The following is a 23062-nucleotide window of genomic DNA, read 5'->3' on the forward strand; positions in this document are numbered from 1 at the left end:
CCGCCTCAACCTTTTGGGTTATTTTATTTAAAAAGGTTAAAGCCTTCTTCAACATTCAGCAATTCCTTACGTAAAAGAGCTGTTATGGTATGAAAACAATAAGCCTGAGGTCCAAAAACACACTGCAGAAATAATCCAGTTTTAGACCACTTTAACTACCCTGGCTCAGTGCTAGGGAATTCTGGGAACTGTAGTTTTGTGAGACATTTAGCCTTCTCCGTCTGAAAGCTCGGGTGCCACAAAAAACTACAATTCCCAGGATTCCTTAGCACTGAGCCAAGGCAGTTTAAGTGGTATTCATTTCAAACTAGATTATTTTTGCAATGTGTTTTGGACCTGAGAGTCTCCCTCCTCCAAAATGCTTGGGACCAAAAGTGTTTTGGATTTCAGAGTTTTTCAAATTTGGGAATATTTGCACCTACATAATGAGATACATCTTAGAGATGGGATCCAGGTCTAAACACAACATTCCTTTGTGTTTCATATGCCTTATACACATAGCCTGAAGGCAATTTTATATATAAAATTTGCAGTAATTTTGTGCATGTTTGTGTACACTGAACCATCAGAAGCCAAAGTTGTCATTCTCTCAGTCACACAACTTTTAGATTTTGGAGGATTTTGGAAAGGGAGACTCAGGCTGCGTCCACACTGGAGAAATAACCCAGTTTGACACCGCTTTAGCTGCCCTGGCTCAAGGCTATGGAATTCTGGGAGTTGGCATTTGTTGTGGGCCCAGAGTGGAGCAGTGCCAAACTGGGTTATTTCTCCAGCGTGGATGCAAAGTCAGTTTATAAAACTCATGCTCACACACAAATAGCAATGAAATATGTAGACTATATGAAATATGTAGGCCATTTCTTCCTTCTTCCAACTTCACCAAGTTAAATATGGTAATGTAAGATGGACGCCTCAAATATCCACCTTACATTTTAAATGTTGGGATGGTCTCCATTCTTGCTTGGAAATCTGGACTGTCAAATTAGCAATTGGTAAACTGCTTTTGGAGCCTTTCCCTGAAGGATGGGAAATAAGTAACTAAACTAAGCTTAGTAACTAAATTCTAAAGAAGTAACTAAAGGAGTAAGCGATCACTTTCCAAAAGGAATCCAGCCCATTAGTCACTGTTGAAAACATTAACCAATTCCTGTAATTATTTGTGAGGATGGAAAAATACATTCATTTATGTGCAACTTGTGGGGCACTTTTTGTTATTTTGTTGTTACTTTTGTTATGTTTTACTTTTTTGGCAGGGAGGGAGAGGAAGTTTAGGCTCGCTGGGATACAAATGAACAACTTCAGTGTCCTTAAAACCAATTGTCAAGTAATAAGAGTAAGTTTGTGGAGACACCAACCAAAAAACAGCTTTGCTATTGCTTTTAAAATGTAATTCTACACAGTTGCTTCCAGAAATAAACTAAAGCGGTGGTTTCAATGGTGTTTACTAGTGAACACATAGTGCATCCCTTCCTGGGAAGTAAACACCACTAAAGAGCAATGGGGGCTTATTCCCGTGTAAACCATTCACACGTTAGTTGCGTGTCGCGTGTTTAACTTCCTCAAGGCGGGGGGGGGACTCTCTTGATAGGGTTCTTATTCTCCTCAGAGCCTCGCTCTTCCATATAAGGAAGAAAAGGCGGGAGAATTTTCAAACTGCCCGCCTCGCGCCTTTCAGCCTTCCGCGGCTCTGATTGGCTGGCGCGCACTCCGTTTAATTAAAGGCGCGAGCGCGCGAGAGAGGCGAGGTTATAAATAGGGATGAGGGTCGTCCGTTAAACGGCTGCGTTCCCTTTGGCGGGAAAAGGGGAAAATGTGTGCTAAATAAAAGACTCTATGCCTGAGGGGGAGGTTTAATAAAAATAAAACATATAAACATTTTTGTGTGGATTATTTTTTTTCTCCCCCAAAGAAACAACTAATTAAAGGGACCTTTAAATTATCTGGTTTATATTTTAGCATGGGTTTTTTTGAGGTAATATGGCTCCATTTCACACAAGCCCATGCTAAAAGAGGACTAGAAACCAGGCTTAGTCTGCACTGAGGAATGAATGCAGTTTGAAACTCCCTACTATGGAATTCTGGGATTTGTAGTTTTGTAAGGTGCCACAGCGTTCAGGCAGAAAAAAGATAAATGTCTCACAATACTACAAATCCCAGAATTCCACAGCTGGGAGCCTTGGCAGTTACAACAGTGTCAAAATGCATACATCCTGCACCCGGAGAAGGATAAATATCTCACAAAACTACAAATCCCAGAATTCCATAGCATGGGGGCATGGCAGCTAAAGCAGTCCCAAAGTGTATTATTTCTGCAAGTTAGACTCCAGTCATAAGCATCCAGTTCTCATAAGCATTCAGACATTATCCCCATATGTTTCTCCCATGCAATTGCAGGCGGTTTCAATTGCTGGATTAATGGAGAGGAAAATTGTATATTTCAAAAATTGTACATATAAAAAAGGGAATGAGGGGGATCTATGGAGAGAGGAATAGATGTCCTTTAATATTGTATTCTCTATATTGAGACAGGAATTTTTGCTAGCACTTTCCATATATATATTTTACTGCAAGTGTTTTAGAAAGGATCCCAACAGATTATTATTTTTATTATTATTTTATTTCCTTATATCCTGCCTTTCTCCCATTATTATTATTATTATTTACAGTATTTATACCCCACCCTTCAGTCCCAAAGGCTCTCAGAGCAGCTTACGATTATTATCATTTTTAATTAGACTATATTTATATTTTAAATATAGGGACTCAAGGCGGCAAACAACATGTTCCCATCACTTTGTCAATGCATTATTAAAACTGGGTATTAATGGCATTTGAAATACTAAAATTAAATCAACTCTTTAAAAACAATAATTTATCTAGATCTGGATTCCCTTCACCCAGTTTCTACCTTCTTTCCAAGCCAGATCACCAAAAGAACATAAATAGGGGAAAAAATGTGCTGAATCTGTTTTGCAATTCTTTGGACACAAAGTTTGCAAACTCCGGGAAACAAAGCCTTTCCCTCTTGTTTTTAAGAATGGAAAAAAAATAAGTTTTTTTAAAGCTTAAATACAATTTGGACCTTGCTTCTTTGATCCTCACTTTTTGTATCAAAACCTTGCTTCCTCCCTTTTGGGATGAAATATACAAATGTATACTATATTTCCAAATTTCAGAGCATGCAACAATAAAGAGAATGAGGAAGAGATGAACAGAGAGCATGCAACTGCAAAGAGAATGAGGGAAATGTTCATGCTTACCCTCCTATTCCTATGATGAACTTCATCTTCCTTTGTTTTTTTTGTTCTAATGCAGGAATGCAAGAAAAGAAAAAGAAGCAGCAGAAGCCTGGAAGAGCTGGAAGAGACTGAAGATGTTTCTCTTTCCTCTCTCTGGCTCAGCTATTTCATTCAGGAAAAGGGTGTGTGGGCCTCTCCTTTATACTCCACTGGGGCCCAAATCCTCTCCCTTTCCCCTCCTTCTCTCCGCCCCACATTGGGATGGAAAAGCACCAAGAGCACAAGGGGCACATTGGAACACACTCCACCATGCGCAAGGAGAGGGTCATGCGCATTGCACTTGCACCTGTTAAGCCCTTTTCGCACTTCCTCACTTCACTCCTCGCTCTGGCCTGGCCGGCTTTGCTTATAAATAGCTCCTTGGCTGTCTTCCCTTTGCCTAAAATTAGTCATGGGCCACATAGAAATGTCAACCCCCTCTCGCCTTCTCTTATGCTTCCAGACACTCGGGGATGGGATCCTTGCCTTCTCTCTTGTTTCCTGGAAGGACATCTGCTGGAAGAAGCGGGAGGTTCTTCCATCCGCAAGGATGCCTTCTAGAAAAAGCAGAGACAGGATGGCCATCCATGCGGACCCATTTTCCATCCACAAGGACAGCTTCTAGAAAAAGCAGAAGCAGGATGGCATCCATGCGAACCCATTTTCCATCCACAAGGACAGCTTCTAGAAAAAGCAGAAGCAGGATGGCATCCATGCGGACCCATTTTCCATCCACAAGGACAGCTTCTAGAAAAAGCAGAAGCAGGATGGCATCCATGCGAACCCATTTTCCATCCAGAAGGACGTCTGCTAGAAAAAACAGAGTCTGGACAGACATCCATTACAAGGAGTGCTTGGATGGTGTCTTCCTGCATGGCAGATGTAGGTTGGACTGGATGACCCTTAGGGTCTCTTCCAATTCTAAGGAGCCATTGGATGCTGTCTTTCCATAAGTTCTTAAAATGCAAACCCATTTCCCATCCAAAAGCACATCTTCTAGAAAAAGCAGAGGCTGGACAGTCACCTATCCAAGGTGTTTTGATTATGTCTTCCTGAATGGCAGAAATGGGGTTGGAATGGATGGCCCTTAGGGTCTCTTCCAACTTTGTGATTCTATGAGTCTAAAGTGCCATTGGACGCTGTCTTTCAACATGTTCTTAAAATCAAATTGTGCCACTGAAATTGCCCAAGTCTAATGCCTCTATTGGATCCAGGTAACTAGGATAAAGCTGGTAGAGCAGCCTTAGGGGAAGGAAGTGTCAATATGGTTTGTATTGAGGTTTCTCTCTGTTTCCTAATCGCGTATCACTCGTTCTTTCTAGTTCTTAGAAAACAACACTGAGGCCTTTTCATGCATGAATAATACGGAGGTGCCCAAAAGAGAACCCAGGGGACAAACGTCATATCACTTGTGGAAAAACCCAGCGACTGACTCCCTGAGCATGTCCGCCTCACAAAGGACATGCCTGCAGCTTCCTGGGCGCACGTTTTGTATTCCTCATAAAGCAGCACTTAATCCTTCAGTTGTTCAGTACACTTGCAAGTCATAGTTATAACATGGGATGTATCAAAGCGTAGCCGGTACATTCATTGGTCACGTTCCTTGCAGCCAAGCGGTATGCGCCAGCAACTTGGAGCCAAAGACAGTGACGACTCCCCCTCGCTAAAGGATGATCCAGACTCTCGTGCTCACCGTCTGAGGATGGAAGCTAAACAGGATTAAATTCCCACTTACCTGAATCATGAAGGCCTTGTTCTTGTTGAAAACAATTAGAATGCTTTCGGGAAGGATATCAGCTACAGGAGAAACAGCGCATGCTTTCATAGGCCCATAGATCTCCTATAGCGCTTCGACAAAGAGGGCAAGGTCATCCACGATCATTCTTCCTGCGAAAGAGAATGGTGTTGCGTGTCATTTCTAGGCCAACTAATCCACTCCACAGTCTGGAAAACCCCTTTGCTATTCCAGAATTCATTAAAATTTCAAACCCAGCTTTAGATCATAGCATGACGTAGGTTTGGATCCCAGTCTGTAAAAATAAACATACCTCATCCTGGTAGGCTGCAATGCTCCAGGCCATCATCGTATTCCCCATTTCTATGTATGGGCCTATGGTGGAGAAAGCGGTTGGGAAGAAAACCAACTCATTTGAAAGATGATTTGAAAGGCAACCCAATGGGTCCAAATCAAGCCTGAACTCTCCCTGGAAGCCAAAAGGACCAAACTAAGGCTATTGTGCTTTTCATGAGACAACGTGAGCTACTGGGAAAGATGATCCTGCTTGATAAATTGGAAGGAAATGAGGAAGACTTCAGTCAAAGAAGCCATGCCTTCCCTGAGTTTGCGAGACCTGAGCAGAATAGTAGATAACTGGGGCTCTTAGCTATGCACATTGCAATGTATTGTGTCCCATTTCTGGTTATTCAGAACCTCAAGCAATGGAGTATCTTAAATTATTTGATTGCTGGACATATTCTCCTTTATAGTCTGTTTCTCATGCTTGGAATAATGGCTTAAAATATTAGATTATCGCGTGTAAAAACAAAACCTAAGATTCATATTTCTTCCCTAATCAAATTATTTTGTGAAAAATCCCCCAAACCTCAGAAAATGTGGACTCAGGAAACGAGTCCACATTTCCTAAGGTTTGCGAGAAACAATACATTTATAATCCAGTTCCGACACCAGTATTTCTTAAAAAGAATAGACGCATGGAAGGTTCAGTATTTTTAATTAAATATCCACAGAGTTTCTTGGCTTCGAACAAAGCAAGAAAAAGGATGATCATCATATACAGTTAACAAGTATCTTCCTAGAGTTAAACCATCTAAAATACAAACACAAGGCGGTTGCGGAAGAATTACGGTCCCCCACCGTTTTACAAGTTATGTTTTGGTCAGAAGGGCTCCGCTTTAACACAGGGAAAGTGGGTGCGCAGGAGTGGTTCTTGTGCCTTCGTCTGGTGATGGGAGAATTCACTTGGAGAGAGAGCGGCATGCTATATTATACAAAAAGAAGAAAGAAAAAGCACATATATGTACATTTGTCCATGTAGAACACAGGGGCTTTCAAAAATCCCTTCTCTGGCATATATACTACATCCGGAAGCAAAAGGCTCTCAGGCAAGAGGAAGGAGCATCGACATGGGAATGGTGGAATTGTATGATATGCTTCAAATGGGGACAGAATTTTCTATTTTTACAGGAGAGCAGCCGCCGGGACTGAACTGAACAAGTTAGACTCTCATGCCTTGAATAAATGCCAACTGTGGCAAGATTGGTTTTTGCCCTCTTAGGGGAGTAGGACGCATTAATTAACACAAAAAGAATGGTTACAAGAATGTAGTACTACAAGGACCCATTTGCATGATACCGTTCTAGTCCTATGATCCCACTTTAAGAGCCATTGGCTGCATCCCCTGCAATCCTGGGGTTTGTAGTTTGGGAAGGTGCTAGAGCTCTCTGGCTGAGAATACTCAACACCTCTCTCTAAATTCCAAATCCCTGGATTCCATATAAATGGAATCATTGTACTATGGTTATATGGTGCGAAAGAGTCCCGTTTCCAATTCTTTCTCACCACATGCAAGACAGGATAGATACTTTCCCAGTCTTTAATCCAGGATTAATAGCCCTCTAGGCATTGTTGAAGGCTAGTTCCCAGAAATCCCAGCTAGCATTGCCAACGGTCTGGGATGATGGGAGCCATAGTCCAATGACTACGCCACAGTTTCCCTTTAGCCAGTTACTTCCTAATATGCACCTCTGGTCCCTCTTGTAACAACAAAATGAGTCATGTCCACAGAGAAGAGGGCAAAGAGAAACTCAGGTTATGATGAATTATGTTCTCCTATATACAAGAAAACCACAATCTGTAAACCCTATAATTCCTGGAGGAAAACGTGCAAAGCACCAATCCTTCCAATATTATGGATCCGCCAGTTATCACTCCTGAGGATATGTTGCGGGTTCTCCTAGTTGTGCGGCACAGCACATGCCTCCAATGCACCATGTCCAAATGTCCAGCTTTCCCTCTTCCATGGATCTTGACCAGCAGACCCAAGAAAAGCCCCCCATCCCACATCTGCCCAACAACCCCTAAATCTGGTGCTGGTCAGATTATCCCCTATTGGGTTTAATGGTCCTATTATCGAAGCCATCTGGGAGCTGCTTCAGATGGCCTCTTAAGTTTTCCAAATGTTCCTCACCCCAAAAAGCAACTTCTTTGATATTTCTACATATGCATGAAAGAGAGAGGAAAAGGGAGGGAGGAGCATTCAATTATGAGCTGTACATTTTCAAGAAGTTCAGTAGCGATGTTTGAATCCTTGCCCCTCAAGGTTAGGTCATCGTCTTGTGGCACAAGGATCTCTGGGTCATTTATAGCAGATCAACAAGTGCCTTCAGGCCCCAGAGGTTGAACAACAGAGCCAGCAAAACAAACAAACATTCAAGCCTAATTTAGGAGGGTGAACTCAAGAAAGGAAGGCGGCGGGTGACGAAACAGGAGCAGATCACGGTGTGTTTTTGAGTTTTGTAATGGAAGCAAAGTCCTGGGTTAGCCCTGTGTTTCCTCAGAGGGTTACCATATCCTGCAATCCTATATCCACATTCTTTTGCATCTGATGTTAATTGGAGGAACTCTGTGTTCTTGCAGATCAAGGGAAAGTCTGTCCAGTAATCCAAAAGTCTTGTCTGCCTTTTGCCCCATGGGATTCTGCTCCCATCGCTGGTATGTGGGTACAAGGCTAGGACTTGAAGGGCCCACCAGAGATGTGGGGAGACGCGAATGTTGTTGGTACACTGGGATCATAACAGCCCCCCAAAGCAATTTTAATGAACTAATTCAACTGTTTCTGTAGCTTGAGCCAATGTAGCTTCCTTACAAGTTGTTGCCATTGCGTATAAGTTGGTGACCTTCTGCGGAGGGTTTTCTTGGCAAGATTTATTATTCTGAGTAGGTTTGCCCTTGCCTTCCTTCGAGGCTGAGAGAATATGACTTCGAACCCTGGTCTGTCAGAGTCCTAGTCCTAGTCCAACACTCAGATCATTACACTGTGCTGGCTCTTCTTTGCATGTGGACAACCCCTAAAACCATCGCTGAAGATGTGTATGTCCCTTAATAATAATAATAATAATTTGTTTTATTTATATACCGCTATTCCAAAGATCATAGCGGTGAACAGCAAGTAAGCTAATTAGCAAGTAAGCTAATTTGCCCCCAACAGTCTGGGTACTCATTTTAGCGACCTCGGAAGGATGCAAGCCTGAGTCGAGCTTGGGCCCTTTTGCTGGTCTTGAACTCGCAACCTTGTGGTTTCGAGTGAATGGCTGCAGTACAGGCATTTAACCACTGCGCCACCAGGGCTCAAAAATACTGCAAAGTCCAACGTAAAAGAGGGAGACGTCTCCTCTTGACTTATGATGACCCCATTCAATCCATAGGGTTTTATTAGATAAGGAACCCTCAGAGGTACTTTTGCCAGCTCCTTCCTCTGAAATATAGCCTATGGCACCTGGTATTCTCTGGCAGTCTCCCATCCAAGGACTAACCAGGGCTGACCCTGCTTAGCTTCCAAAATCAGACAGGATCTGGTGCCTTGAGGGTATTTAGGAGACATACCAGACAACGGTTGTAACATTTCAGAGGGGATGAATGAGCAAGCCAACTGTTGCGTGTTCCCTCCAGTCTTCTGCAGCCACCTCCTGTTGCGTTGCTGGCATCGAGACACAAGGAAATCCCAGCTGCTAATGTAATTTGGGCAGCAGCGCCCTCTCGCGAAATTCTGCACATGAAATGTTGAAATTAATAGGGTTGGGATGGATGGGAATGGTCTGGTCACGTTTCATTGCCCTGCTTACTCTTGGAAGGGGCGCTTGAATGCAAAGTCAGCTTCCAGACCCCAATTTGAACATGGTTTTGCATGACTCGGTTGGTGTCTTCTGTGCCTGCAAAGTCAGTGGGGTAGAAGGGATGGAGTGAAATCCTGGAAAGCATGGAGTCAAATCCATTAAGATGCTTAAGACTGAAGTATCTTAAACCCAAATGTCTCTCTCTTCCAACCTTAAAATAACAAGGTCTCCGTTTGGAGGGAAAATTGTGATAACCGATATGTTTCTTGGGCTGAGCTCTTTGGGAAAAGAGCAGAAGGTTTATTATTATTATTATTATTATTATTATTATTAAAGAAAAGCACATTCTATTCCTCATCTTGCTATTATAAATATGTACACTTTCTAACTTTGCATTCTTGCATTTGCATAAAGCTCCCTTTTCTTTTTTCCTTGCTGTAAGAGATATGGGCAGTTTTCAAGTGTTAGCAGCTTGAGTTGTACGTTTGGAGGTATAAATATAGCAGATGATTGTCCAGGGTCATGAAGAACCACGAGGCCACGGGAACATTCCTCCTTCTGGGAAGATATTTGTATCTGCTCACAGATGGTTGAGTGAAAGGGCTTTGTGTTGGGATCCTTCTGAAATTTGGGCAGCCAGAAGGTGGAAAGAGAACCCATCATTAGGAAGGCTAACTCTCCTTCATAACATTTGCCCTGCCATCCTTCAGTACAATCTCCATGATAAAAGGATTGCCAAGAATATAGCTGAAGAAATAATGAGGGGGACGCTCCATCTTATTTGGGAAAGCCCCAATCCAAACCTCATCTGAAAAGGGAAGCTTTGTTTCGGCAATTATCCGTCACCCAGTAAATGCACAAAGCAAAAATCTCTGTGGCAAGAAATGAAGAATGGATCTGAGCCTTGCAATCCCATGTCGCTGTGTTGCCCTGCAGAAAGAAGAGTAGAAAAAGTAGATTTCTGTTTTTGAGTTGGGTGCCGTCAATGTTCCCTTGCACTGTCTCTTTGTCAACATGGTTTGCATCACAAACTCTGTGATAGAGAGCCGAGAATCTCAAGCTCCTGGAAATGGTTTGCTGGATCCTTTGTGCGATGTCTTTGCATTGACTTTGGAAGTAGACGCAGTTCCTTGTTTGGTTGGGGCTGAGGATGAGATGGTCACAGAAGGTCTTAACACACCAGGAAGGGCTTTGACGGTGAGTGGTGATGCATGAGGCCACAACGTTCTTTAGATCCATGAATCCATCTCTGGGTCTTTCTTCATGACATACTGAGTGGGGTCACAAGTGGGGGGGGGGGGGAGAGAAAAGTCAGGGTAGAATTAATACATTAAGTCGTCAGGTTGCAATTTAAATTAGAGCAATTAATAAGAGGTCTCTGTTGAGGCATTCCATTGTTAATAAAGAAGTTCCTTTATCAAAATATTTTCCTTTCCATCTGTCTATCTGGAGGTTTTATTAGCAGCATTCTCAACAGAAATTTCATTTGCAGAATCCCCCCCCCTTTTTTTTTCTGGCTGCAGAATTGGGATGGAACTGGGACTCTAGTTAATCCCAGCTAGAGAAGACCCATTGAAACAATGGGAACTGGGCAAGTGCAACACATTATGTAAGACACACACGATGCACAGAAACACCTCTGTTAACAAAGTCTCTGACAAGGCCACATTTTGGTTAAAGACTGTCTGGGATATTGGTTTTGTGATCAAGCTACTATTACTATGGTCAGTTAAACCAAAATCTCCCCTCCTTTAGCTTTAGCTCCTGAGATCTGGTTGTGCCCTCGGGACCGAAATGGGCTTTGCTGCCTTCTGTATGCGAAAAATGTCATACTGTCACATTAAATCCAGCCCTCTGAGGTTTCCCAGACAGCCTTGCCTCTTTCCCCATGACACCACGCTTTGGTGGCTGTCTGCCCCCAACTTTAAATTCTGAAAGTGCTTAAATTTTTATATACATATTAAAAATCCAGACCTTGTTTCATGCTCCTCTGCTGGCAGCGCAGGCCTGTGTGGGAAGAGTAGACAAAAAAGTAAGCAGCTTTATGGTGGTTGAAGTTGATCTCAGTTGATGTCAAGCCATGGAAGAAGCACCCCCCAAAGTGTAAGAGCATGCAAAAAATACCCCCATCCCATTCCACCATCACTCAGCACCTTGTGCTATCCTCAAAGACCACACTTTTCCTCTGCAGTCCCTCTCAAAATAGTGACAGGAAATGACTCTGTTGCCATTTTGGGAGGAACTACAGAGAAAAATGGAGGTATCTGGGCTTTTTGTGTATGGAGGGCATTCCAACAGGGGCTACTCCTATACTGGTACAAATGGACCTTGCAATAGTACAATGACAGTTTTGAACACAGGCTCTTGTATGTACCAGTTTTTTGCCTGTTTGCCTCAGAAAAGTGATTGCCTCCATGCTGTTCCTGACAGAATAAAACAGGGAAAAGGTTTACCTCTCTTTCTCAGCCCCCTCCTGTTTCTCTTCTGCCCTGTAAAAACAAATTGTCTGCTGAAGTATTCTCTTTCTGAAGCAGCAGACGTGATACAACTGTCCTGATTTGGCAGGGACAGTCCTGATCAATCCTCTGTCACCCCAGTTCTTCAATTGCTTTTAAAGTGTTCTGGTTTCTCCCTTTTCCTCCCACTTTTCCCTTTTCTCCTTAGAGAAATGTCAAGCCCAGCAAAGTACTGCAATCTTAATGTCAAGCCCTGTGAAGATTAATGTCAAGACCAGTGGAAATACTGCAAGCTGACCTTTCTTTCCTTGCTCTGTTCCGCTCCTCTTCGAACCTATACATGAAAAAGCAGGACAGCGATGAAAGGTGTTGCTCAAAAAAGCCATCTCCCCTAACAATAGGGATAATGGACCAAATTCTCTCCTCTACTATATGTAACATTACGTATAGTCAGCTATGTAGCAGAATGGCTAAGAAACCCTATTAGTGAATTGTGAAGATGCATAATGGGATCGTGGCAAGAATTTCCTGATATGCATTGATTCCATTCTGCATTGTCCACAAATGGAAAAAAAATATATATGTACTCTCTAGACATTTCTAAGTCCTCCAGCCTGATTCTGCTGGAAATTGACTATAGAATCACAGCGGAGGACCTAGAAATGCCTGGAGAAATATTTAGTTTTTAAAAAAGTAGTGTCCTATATTTGCATATATATATAGCGTCTTATATTTTTCCCACTTTCATGGGGATCCTACACCCCTAACCACCCTGAAAGTCAAGGGCTGACTGTATTACTACTAAGAATAGATCCTTCTCCCATTTAAAATGTTTTCTTATTTTAACATTGGGAAGCAGCAGTAAGTGAAGTCTGCGGAGGAGAGGAAATAGTGGCAGGGATGGCGAGGACGATGTCCGGAAGCGAACATCGTTTCCAGGGTTTGTGAGAAACTGAGACATGCGATACTCACTGTAGGATGCACTCTGGAATCTGGACGTGCTCCATGGGGATATTATGGGCGAGTTCCTCCAAGGTGTGAACGTACTGGATTTTATTGATGAATTTCACACTAGGGAGGAGAAGAGATGAAAACATGCAATTGACGCAAACGTACATCTGCTAAAATCTTCTAAGAGGTGTTATAGCGTGACTTTTCTAGGCTGTTACATTTATTCCTGACCTGCTTGAAAACCAGAGCAGGGGGGATTAAATTACTTTCATGGAGGCACATAGTACTGAAAACTGGCTCAATGTAGGTTTGGTGGAAAGAGAGAAAAGGTAGTACGATTGAGTACGATTTTGGGGTGTGATGGAAGGAAAGCCTGAAATTCCCCTGTATTACATCCTACTGCATTATAGATTCTTTCTTCCACAAATAAGAGAAAAAACGTGTATATCACAGGTTTGATTTTGCTGGTTTTGGCAATGAGGTTTCTATCAGCCACTTTGGAAAAAAGTAGAAAGGGGTAAATTTAATGTCAAATGTATAGGAAAGCAAAGAGATTCAATGAGAAGTGACACATACAGAGGGGCAGATATCAGACAGATTTAAAGACCTTCTCCCCAGCTATTCCTTGTTTACCTGATGAATGGCCTTGATATCGCCAGGACTGTTCGGATGAACCAGGACGGATGGACGATGATCAGGGCTTTCAAGTTTTTCCGTAATCTGCACAAAAAGCAAAGGCAACATGGACTCAAGAGCAAGCCAGGGGAGTTTGTGAGGAGAGGAAAGATTTAAACCAGACTGTAAAATATCAATCACTTGTTATGGGTTTCTCACCTCCGGTCTATCATCTGGTAGCACTTTTTCAACCAGCCGATGCCTGGCATCCTCCGTCGTGGGGTGGCACCGTTCAAATACACAATCATGTAGTCTTCGGCTACTAACAACTCCAAGCTACTGATCACATACCTGTCAGGAGGAAAACGGATGCAGAAAATGAGGTGAAAAAAACACCTTTTAATATGAATTTTAGCACCCTTCGCAGTGGATGACGCACTGCCTGTGTTGCCGAGAAATAAAGATAAAAAATATCACGCCTTTAGAAGGTCTTGTGACTTTTCTCAGGGGCAACCAATGATTTTAGGGAGCAGAAGCAGAAAAAACAAAAGCCAAACACAGTACACATTGTCCGCTTCCATCCTCCTTTGTGCAAGACAGGAGGGAAAAGTTACTCACAGGAAGAGATTCTCCATGATGTAATGGTAGTCAGGGAGGCTGCTGTCAGGCAAGTAGCAAGCAGCAAAGACAATGATGGCGTTGAGGCCTTCGCCATAGTAGCCTAAGCGAGACAGATACAAACGGATGTGTTGAGTCCAGGGATGGGGAGGATATTTTCAAAAAATGGTCAAAATACATTTTTTTTCTGGATTGTGGAAAGAAACCTTGATGAGATGAATTCTGGAATGATAAGAATACTTTAAGTTTGAAATGTCTTCTATGCAAAATTCGCATTTGGTTTTTGCAGAGGAAAACCTGTTTTCTGCGCAAAAAAATGTGAGAATTTTGTGCAAAGTAAGTGTTTTTGTGTCTTCTATACTGTGCATACTATTCTGCACATTTTCTGCACATTGTATTCTGTGCAGAATAGGAAGCCCATTCCTGCGCAGAAAGTTCTGTTTCTTGTGTGAAATAACCCTGTGTGAGGGTTGGTGTTTTTATTCTGCGCAGAGTAAGTCTTGAATTGTGAATTGTCTTTGAAAACTGTGTCTTTCTTGCAAAGAGAAGAAAATTGCTATGATTACTCCAGGAGGATGACTTTCCTAGTTGACCGTTCCTGACAGTCTGAGAACCCGCACCCCAGTCCCTTTCCTTACCTCCGTGGGTCACCACTTTCATGTAGGGCTTGATCATCTGCAGGTCGATGCGGTGCTCCTGCTCGCCTATGATGACCGTCCGCCACAAGCGTCCGTTGGTGGTGCTGCCGCCGTCCGCGGCTCCGTCCCCAAATAAGTCTGCACTGTCTCCAGGCATGTTTTTGGCAGTGGCCACGGGAGTATCATCTGGGGAGAAATAAGGACCATCCTTGGGATCTCGAATCAACAACGTTTTTTGAGAGGTCTTCCAGATGGAACAAATGTATCGGGACATTGGGATATTTGTTTTTATAGTTCTTTCTCTTCTTCCCTCTCTCTTTTAAGATATCCAAATAATGTTCCTGTTGCCCCAGTTTGCAGGCTTTTCTTATCACCAGCTGCAATACTTTACTCTCACCCTCAAGGGTTTGTATATTTATTTTTAAATACTTAGACTATAATGGAAGAAAAAAGTCTCCATATCTTCCCCCTTTCCTTTTCTTCTTTTTAAACATTTCTTATTAGAATCGTATTGCAAGAATGCAGCAGAGGAATGTCACTTTTGCACAACAGCCATTTTGTTGTTTCGTCCCTCCAAGTAGTTTTATGAGATACTTAGCCTTCTCTGTCAGAGGGCTCTGGTACCACAGCAAAGTACAAATCCCCAGGATCCCATAGCATTGAGCCATGGCGATTAATGCCTTGTCAAACTGCATTAATTCTGCTGTGCAGATGCAGCCTACGATCCTAAGAACTCTAAGAACTTGGCTGAAGTTTGAACCATAGTCTATCCCATTCCCAAAATATCTGAAATATGGAAATATGAAATATGGCTTACCCTCCCATTCCAGTTCGTTCCCGTTCCCAAGGAACTCAAGGGAGTCGGTTTCATCTGGAGTCTCGATATCGTCCACGTTGATGTCCAGGTCGTCAGGCGTGTCAAGAAAGTCGTCCGACAGGAGCGAACCTTCGCTCTGATCCAAAGAGATGTTGATTTCTGGGGCGACCAGCGTCTTCCGCTTGTGATGCGCCCCATTACTAAAATTTAACGTGTTTGGAGGGGCTGAGGGTGGAAAGAGCACACAGGAACCCAAAAAGAGGACATGGTTCAGCCTGATACTTCTTGTATGTGGAAAGGTTGTGTTTCTTCAAGAAGCATTTAGGACTAGGGGGCTACTATGCTGCATTTTTTAAATAAACAAGGACATGGGAAAGAATGGTGGGACGTAATTTCAGAAATCTAGTTAGTGTGACTGTTTGGAATTATTGACAATGAAAAGTTTCATGAGGGTTTCATTGCTTTTCAACAAACTTTGCTTGGTTTAGCTGCTGTAAGCCCAGGGTGCATCTACACTGTAGAAATAATTTATCTTATTTATTTCATCTTTATGCTGCCTTTCTCCCAAAAAGGGACCCAAGGCAGCTCACAAATAAAAACACCTTAAAAACAATTAAAAAATAATAATAATAACCCTGTTAAAACTGTATAAAATTAACATTTAAAACATACAAAAGTTAAAACACAAAACTGAAAACACCTACCCCATATAATGCAGTTTGACATCACTTTAACCACCATGGGTCCACCCTGCAGAAGCCTGGGATTGGTAATTTCGTGAAGCAACCGCCACTCTTTGGCAGAGAAGGTTACAGACTTTGCAGAACTATAAATCCCAGGATTCCATAGGATGAGTGACAACACTTAAAGTGGTGTCGAACTGCATTATTTCTACAATGTAGATGCACCCCCAAACTGGGAAAAATGTGGGATAATGGGAGGCAGTAGGAGAAGAGGAAGGCCGCATTGTAGGAGGATGGACTCCATCAAGGAAGCCACAATGGCTGCCCTGACTTTGCAGGACCTGAGCAGGGGCTGTGGATGATGGGACTCTTGGAGATCTCTTGTTCATAGGATTGCCATGCGTCAAAGCCAATTTGACAGCACATGACAACGACGAATTGTTGACAGCAACATGCATTTTCAACATGGCTACTCACACAATGTGGTCTCATTTGGGCTGCCTAAGGAGTCCATTCCTGCTTCTTCAGGAAGGGGCCTGTAGATTTGACATGGCAAGAGAAAGGCAGAGAAACATACAATTTATTATTATTATTATTATTATTATTATTATTATTATTACATTTATTTGTATACTGCTCTTTTCACAGAACTGGGACTCAATTAATACAAGCTTCCCCAATTAAGCCTTTGGAATTCTTTAAATATCAGATGACCTGAGTGTATCATGTACACATGCACATGACCACTTATTTTTCTCCAAATGTACAACTGTGGCCATTAAAGTGGAATTGCAGTGCTGTAATTGTATAATTCAAGATTAAGCTGAGGTTGCTGAGACTCTTCCCTTACTCCCCGAAATAATCTGTGAAAACTGGACCACTGAGGTGCATATGAACTACAGAAACAACACAGTTTGACATGGCTTTAAGTGCTGTCGCTCCATCCTATGGAATCCTGGGATTGGCAGTTTTGCAAAGTCTTTAGCCTTCTCTGCCAATGAGTGCTGGTGCCTCGCCAAGCTACAAATGCCAGGATTATGTAGGATGGAGCCATGGCAGTTAAAGTGGTGTCAAACTGCATTATTTTTGCAGTGCAGACACACACTGAGACTCTGTTGTAGTGGAGCCTCTTGGGAAATCAATCAGGACTGTATTAAATGACAAAGTGCTAAGAAATATGAAGGAGGAAGCATTGTGTAATGGTTTGAGCGTTGGACTACAACTCTGGAGACCAAGGTTCAAGTCCCAGCTTGGCCATGGAAACCAATTGGGCGATCTTGGGCAAGTCACACTATTTCAGCCTCAGGGGAAGGCAATGGCAAATCTCCTATGAACAAATCTTGCCATGATAGGGGCACCATAAATCAGAAACGAAGGCACACAACACACATAAAATTGTTGGTTAGCTTCCTCTCTGCCAGCAATTACCTACCAAGAAACAAAATTTATAACAACTTGTCTGCAATGTTGAGACCCCATATTTTAAAAACAATTCTAGTGGGGCCTTGCAAGCAGGGAAGAGACCACACAAATTGCCATTTGTGAGATCCAGAGGTTTCCCCGACATTAGAGTCTCTAGATGTTAAAATAAAACTGCATAAATAATTACTAGGATTACCAGATAATCCCCCTCCCTCTCAGGAGCCCATCGGCTTTTGCATTATGAAATGTGCTCCCTCCATCCGGAGGCACATCCGGTTTAGAGAGCAGCCGGTTTTACCCTTCCTGAAAAGTAGGGAAAGGTCCATAACACAGAATGCACATCCCTTTATAGGTTCTTTTGAACAGAGGGAATTTACCTGACTGATTGCCCTCATTCACCTTTTCACAATTTGGAAGTGAAAATCCAAATTTAAATCAAAACCTCAACCTATAGCATCCATCTGTCACAAATGACATCCTTGGTTCAGCGCTGTCGTCACTCCACAAAATGAGATTACAGCCGGCAAAGCTTTATGAGACCAAGAGTTCGATTCCCTTTTGGCCATGAAACCCATTGGGTGACACTTGGCCAAGTCACACTCTTTCAGCCTCAGGGATGGCCATGGCAAACCTCCTCTGAACAAATCTTGCCAAGAAAACCCCACAACAGAATAGCCATGAGTCAGAAATGACTTGAAAGCACACAACACACACACACAAATTTAAAATCCCAAAGAGAAGAGGGCCTTTTCCTTACCTCAGTTTTTGGGAAGAGATGCTTTGGACTGTGCTAACCCCTAATTCCTGGTCTGAGGATCCTCAGCATTCTTCCCTTTCACTTCTTAAAAAAAAGGTTTTGTCTATATATATAAATATAAAAGCTCTTCTTCCAGGCCTCTTCCTTCACCCACTTTCTCCCAACCCTTGTCTGGAGTTTTCTGAATCAATCCGGCTCATCCTGTGGCACCATTTTGGAAGAGTCTGGTCATCTGATGGCTTTCCTGCCGTCTCTCTTTCCCCTTGCCGGGGGAGAGCTCTACTGAGCATGCTCCCTGCATCCCACCCTCGGAGCATCCTTGGGTACCAGCAGAGGCTGAAATTGCATCCCAGCGGGGCCAAAGTCTCCCAAGCAGCTGCTGTGATAAAGCCGGAGACGGAAAGAAGACAGGCTCTTTCTCATCTCTTCTGTCTTCCCAAGGCCCTCAAGAGCTTAAACCTATGCTTTTCTTCCACTAGATCAACCTCACTGCTCTCTGCAGCTGCAAGAGGAGAAACGTAACATTTCCCAGTGTTGGGAAATGCTTAATTTCTTCCTCCTTTGGCAGGCCCAGGCAGCTGGCCTCTTCCTTTGCACAGTGGGGCCTTTTGCATCCGGATGGATTCATTTCTGCTGATAATTAATGTTCCCCAAATCTCCTGTTTGGGAGACTGTTGACAGAACACATAAGTGTCTTTATTTTCTGCTCTGCTTTTGTGTGTGTGTGTGGGGGGGGGGGGGTAAAGGAAAACCTTCTTTTCGCTTATTACATAATCCTCCCACCCCAGGGGCATCATGCCAATTTAATCACGGTTTATTTACTCCAAGGAATCCTTCATTTTAAAGAAGCAGGTTCAGTCTTGGTTGACGGGGAATTGGTTGTCTAGTACCCCCTGCCCTTTTGCAGGCAGAAATAGGAATTTTCTTGCCACAGATTAGGTTGGATGGGGCCAACAAAGAAGAATGAGAAAAAAGGGATGAAGAGAGAGAGAGAGAGAGACATAGCATCAATTGACTGCATTCATGAACTCCAGGAAATGTGAGCAATGGAACTCAGCTGTATCTCCTAAAGCAAAACAGAGATACCCTATATGTGCACCGTGCAAAAGAATCAAACGTGAGAACAATCTGGAGAATGTTTGTTCCCGTTTTATGGTTTGGGAACAACGCTGAACCAATCTAAAGGATGTAAACACAGCTTACAAAAATTAAACCAAAGGGAAAAAGAGAAGACAAAATCCACTGTAATGGTCACTGAGACCCCAAAGCCTGGGCAAACAGATGGTTTTATCTCAGCACCAAAAGGAGGCCACTGCTGGTATCCATCAAGGCAGTGAGTCCCAAACTTTGGTCCTCCAGATAGTTTGGACTTCAACTCCCAGAATTCCTGAAATTTTGTACAGTAAAATTAAGAAGGAGAAACCCAACTTGGCTACCGAGTGGCATGGGATTGCCATTGGGACTCGCTTCTCAGCCACAACAGGCCGCCCTCCGGAGGACTACAGAACCCCTGTGTTCCCAGCACAATGGGCTCTCTGTCTTGGCCCAGCTGCCGGAGCAAAAGGCGCCGGAGCAGATGGATCCAGCTGAGCAAAACTCTCTCCCTTCTTCCTCTCCACTGGATCATTAGCTGAGGACTCTTGTCTATAAAAACCACATCTGCACTGAGGAATCTAATAAGGAAGTCTTTCTTTTGCCTCTGGGAAGAGCCTGGTTTGCATGCAGATGGATCCGAGTTTGATTTCTGTCATGACGAAGTATGGAAAAAGCCTTAGCATAAAAGCCCAAAGAGCTGATTCCCAAACAGTGTGGACCAGTAGTGGGCAAGGTGCAGCCTGGGGGCCATATATGGCCCCCAGGGATGTTTTTGTGGCCCTCAAACCCTCTAAAATCCCTAGGCTGACTTTTTTCTGGTAAATTGTTTTTCTTACAAAACTTCAGATGCCTCTATAATCAGCTCTCTGTATCCACCGATTTGGCATCCATGGATTTGTTCAACCATGGCTTGAAAATATTTGGCCAAGGGGGTGGGGGCAAAAAGCAAACCTTGCTGTTCACCCATTTTATATAAGGGACACCATTTCATTAATATATATAATGGGATGAGTATCCATGGGTTTTGGTATCCACAGGAAGTCCTGGAACCAAACTCCAGCAGATACCAAGGGCCTCCACTGTATTTCCAAATGCTCCACTGATGGCTTAACTTACTGCAATGCTAGAAATTTGGGGGTGAAGGAAAATTTCATTGGAGGGCAAAACTTTTATTTGCAGGCAATGCCTCAATTTTTACTCCCCTGTAAATACACCCCTCCAGTATTCAACACACACACACATTCCTAAGGGTTTGAATTGTGGGACCAATCTCTTTTTTGTCCCAGCTACATCACAGACTCACAGATTTGGAAGGGTCCCCCAGAGATAATCAAATCCAAGCCCATGCTCAGTGCATGATCTCCAAACAAATCATCCCCAGAAGCAGGGAGCTGTCCAGAGAAGAAGCCCTCTTTCTCCATCAATGAAAGAAAAACCAACCTGGGAAAGTCTTCATCCTGCCACTCTTCCTTCACATCCACGTTTTCCATCCGTAGCGTGGCTTCAGTTGTCCCCATTGCGCCGCGTGTAAAGAACAGATTGGCTCAGCCCAGGAAAGCTCAAGTTGTCATTGAGCTTGGTCTGCCAGAGAAGACACCATCACTTTATTATGTATTTATTTATTGAATTTAGATCCCACATGTGGGACTCAAAGCAGCCTATGAGATTAATTAAAGGAGAACATCTAAAACCATATTGCCATACCCCATAAAACAATATGGGATATAAAATTTAAAGAAGTCTCATCTAGTCAGTCTTCTGATTACCTAATTATATAACCCAGGTGTTTTAACCTAATTGAATTATTTTCAAATAATCTAGATCTTGTTGTTGTTCACCTTAGCATCGTTTTCGACATATGGCGACTCAAAGGTGAACTTATCATGGGGCTTTCTTGGCAAGATTTGTTAAAAGGAGTTTCTCTGAGACTGAGAGAGTGTGACTTGCCCACAAGGACCTGGTTTGGGTTAAGGAGTCTTCCTTTGTTCCTGTGTCTAGCTTCTTCAGAACAAACTGATTTCTAAGGGTCTTTCACATGCCCGGGACTGAAGCGTGGGTTCAGAGCATGCAAAAACCAGAGCAGAGTATCAGAATTTAGCCTTTGCAGAACGTAGCCTTTGTATGCCAAAGACCCTAGCATCAGTCCCCAGCATTGTGCATATGTATGTGTGTGGCAAAACACAGACAATACGCCTGTTGACAGAGTTGGCACCTGTCAATGAAGACAAATATTTCCCAGTTCAGGATCATCCCAGGCCTTGAGGTTTCTGGGTCAAACCCTGAGACCGAGGGATGGCCCCTGGTGATGCCATTAAGCCTTATCCATTCATTGCCAAGCACCGTTGCTCACAGCTTGTCATTCAAACACAAACACACACTTGCAGAACAGATCTTCCTGCTTGGAAACTGAGACCGAAATCTCCACTAAAAGGGTTCTTCCCAGATCCAGGTAAAATTAATTTGTTCCTTCTCATTTACTCTGGGTAAGGACTGTTCAATGTAGCCTCCTTGCTTCTAGGCAGAAGGTGGATGCAAAGCAGAGCAGAGGGTGAGTCCTGGCATTACAACGAATGAAAAGAGGAATCTCACTAGGTAAATATATAGACCAACTTACCCACCCCAGGGAATATTTGCAAGCTGAACAACCAATAAATAGATCCATGCAAATCATACAAAGTGGCTACTCTTCTAGCTGAGTTGGATATTTGCCCCTGGACCTTTCCTCTTGCCTGGATCTGAGCCCTCCAATGTGGGAGAATTTGACCTCTCCTCTCCTGCCAGGAAGGGACCCATGGAAACCAGAGAGCCCTGCCGTAAGATTTGGTATCTCTACAGACAACACTGAGCCAAGAGGCCTGAATCCATAGGAGGATGGCACTTGGATGGGTGGCATCATGGTGGCATTGTTGAATAAACATGTCAAGACCTGACACTTCCTCAGAATAATATGCTCCACCTTTTAATGCCTTACCCTGCATGAAAGCCATGCTAATTTAATTTATGACATCTGGTTACGAGAGCATCATCAAGCTGCAGTTAGGCCAAAAAACCACCCTAATGCTGTTGTGTTTCTTTCTGTCTCTGGCATGCACCTTCTTCCCATGCTGAAAACCCTACATTACTTCATGTCTAGAAATTCTCCCATCTGCAGCACAATGTACCGACAAAACAAGGGAACCCGCCCCAATAGTGGTACATCTTAATCCCACACTGTTCTGACGCTATTGTGTTGAAATGACACAACCCCAGACCCTGCGCAGATGACACACCGCCATGCTGCTCTGTCACTATTAATGCCTTACGACTCACCACATCTGTGGCTCTCCCTTGGATGGATGTCAACTAAATACCGGCAGTGCAGTCTGGTTTAATTTCCATCCTGGATTCCTTAATCTGGCACCGCCGGATTCCTTAATCTGTCAAAGCTGGGGTCCGGCAGATGCTGTGTGCAACCTGGCCTCCATTTGACAACCTCTCCAGACACACAACCGCACACCTTCCACGTCTTGGATGGATTGGCGTCTGGTGATCCTCAGCAGTGCATCACCGTGCTTCCAGTGTCGCCTCTGAAAAATATTTTTCTTCCCAATATTTCCGCTTTGCTTCACCTCTCTCATGCGCAAGCCCACCAAAGCGTAAATCCACTTAAAAGCTATTTAATTGCTCCTCTTTTGTGTGCCAGGGGGGAAAAGGGAGGTGGCTGGTAGGGAAGGAGGGGGAACAACGTGATGCGAGGGTGGGAGGCGTTCAGAGCTGTGTGCCTGCAATGAGAGAGATGCTCTCAGTGCACCACCGGCAGCATCCGGTCCAGGAAACGTTTGCAGGAAGGATGGCACATGGGAGGGCGATGCTACCCAAGGCATCCTTTCCCCCCGAAAG

At 43.4% G+C, this 23062-nt stretch overlaps 2 protein-coding genes across 15 annotated transcripts in view; both read right to left on the reverse strand.

Annotated features, from left to right (window-relative positions):
• Positions 1 to 3417, reverse strand: part of LOC149308290 (nicotinamide riboside kinase 2-like) — a 22671-nt gene extending 19254 nt beyond the window's left edge. For 3 of the 11 annotated variants that reach the window (XR_016282141.1, XM_089535455.1, XM_089535454.1), the window contains exon 1: positions 423 to 804. Coding sequence is in view for 5 of the 11 variants with exons in the window: in XM_089535455.1 (XP_089391581.1) it covers positions 423 to 499 (77 nt within the window). In the remaining 6 variants the exon portion in view is untranslated. The other 8 variants (XM_089535459.1, XM_089535463.1, XM_089535458.1 and 5 more) reach the window with 8 other exon arrangements.
• Positions 3418 to 5993: 2576 nt separating this feature from the next.
• On the reverse strand, positions 5994 to 22967 carry ATCAY (ATCAY kinesin light chain interacting caytaxin). 4 transcript variants are annotated; one of them, XM_089535465.1, is made up of 13 exons: positions 22680 to 22966; positions 20624 to 20764; positions 16387 to 16445; positions 15227 to 15451; positions 14410 to 14595; positions 13772 to 13874; positions 13373 to 13504; positions 13172 to 13258; positions 12560 to 12658; positions 11886 to 11921; positions 11585 to 11620; positions 11106 to 11138; positions 5994 to 10402 (listed from the first exon to the last, which is right to left on the reverse strand). In XM_089535465.1, exons 2-13 carry the CDS (start codon positions 20698 to 20700, stop codon positions 10393 to 10395), a joined length of 1083 nt encoding a protein of 360 aa, XP_089391591.1. In that variant the 5' UTR covers positions 20701 to 20764; positions 22680 to 22966; the 3' UTR covers positions 5994 to 10392. The 4 variants fall into 4 exon arrangements, with proteins under 4 accessions (XP_089391591.1, XP_089391590.1, XP_089391593.1 ...); XM_089535464.1 differs by having other exon boundaries at positions 22493 to 22966; XM_089535467.1 differs by lacking the exon at positions 11585 to 11620 and having other exon boundaries at positions 22493 to 22967.
• Positions 22968 to 23062: the final 95 nt, after the last annotated feature.

The sequence above is a fragment of the Sceloporus occidentalis genome, unplaced genomic scaffold (assembly GCF_023333645.1).
Source record: "Sceloporus occidentalis isolate IW3139 unplaced genomic scaffold, rSceOcc1.0.p SCAF_8, whole genome shotgun sequence".
NCBI classification, from domain to species: domain Eukaryota; kingdom Metazoa; phylum Chordata; class Lepidosauria; order Squamata; family Phrynosomatidae; genus Sceloporus; species Sceloporus occidentalis.

Bases quoted from the DNA above. Each gene is read 5' to 3' on its own strand.
- ATCAY (XM_089535465.1), bottom strand. From the start codon at position 20,700: ATGGGGACAACTGAAGCCACGCTACGGATGGAAAACGTGGATGTGAAG. The intron at 16,446-20,623 runs GTTGGTTTTTCT...TCAAATCTACAG, and splicing joins CAGGATGAAGACTTTCCCAG to GCCCCTTCCTGAAGAAGCAG. The intron at 15,452-16,386 runs GTGAGTAGCCAT...TTCCACCCTCAG, and splicing joins CCCAAATGAGACCACATTGT to CCCCTCCAAACACGTTAAAT.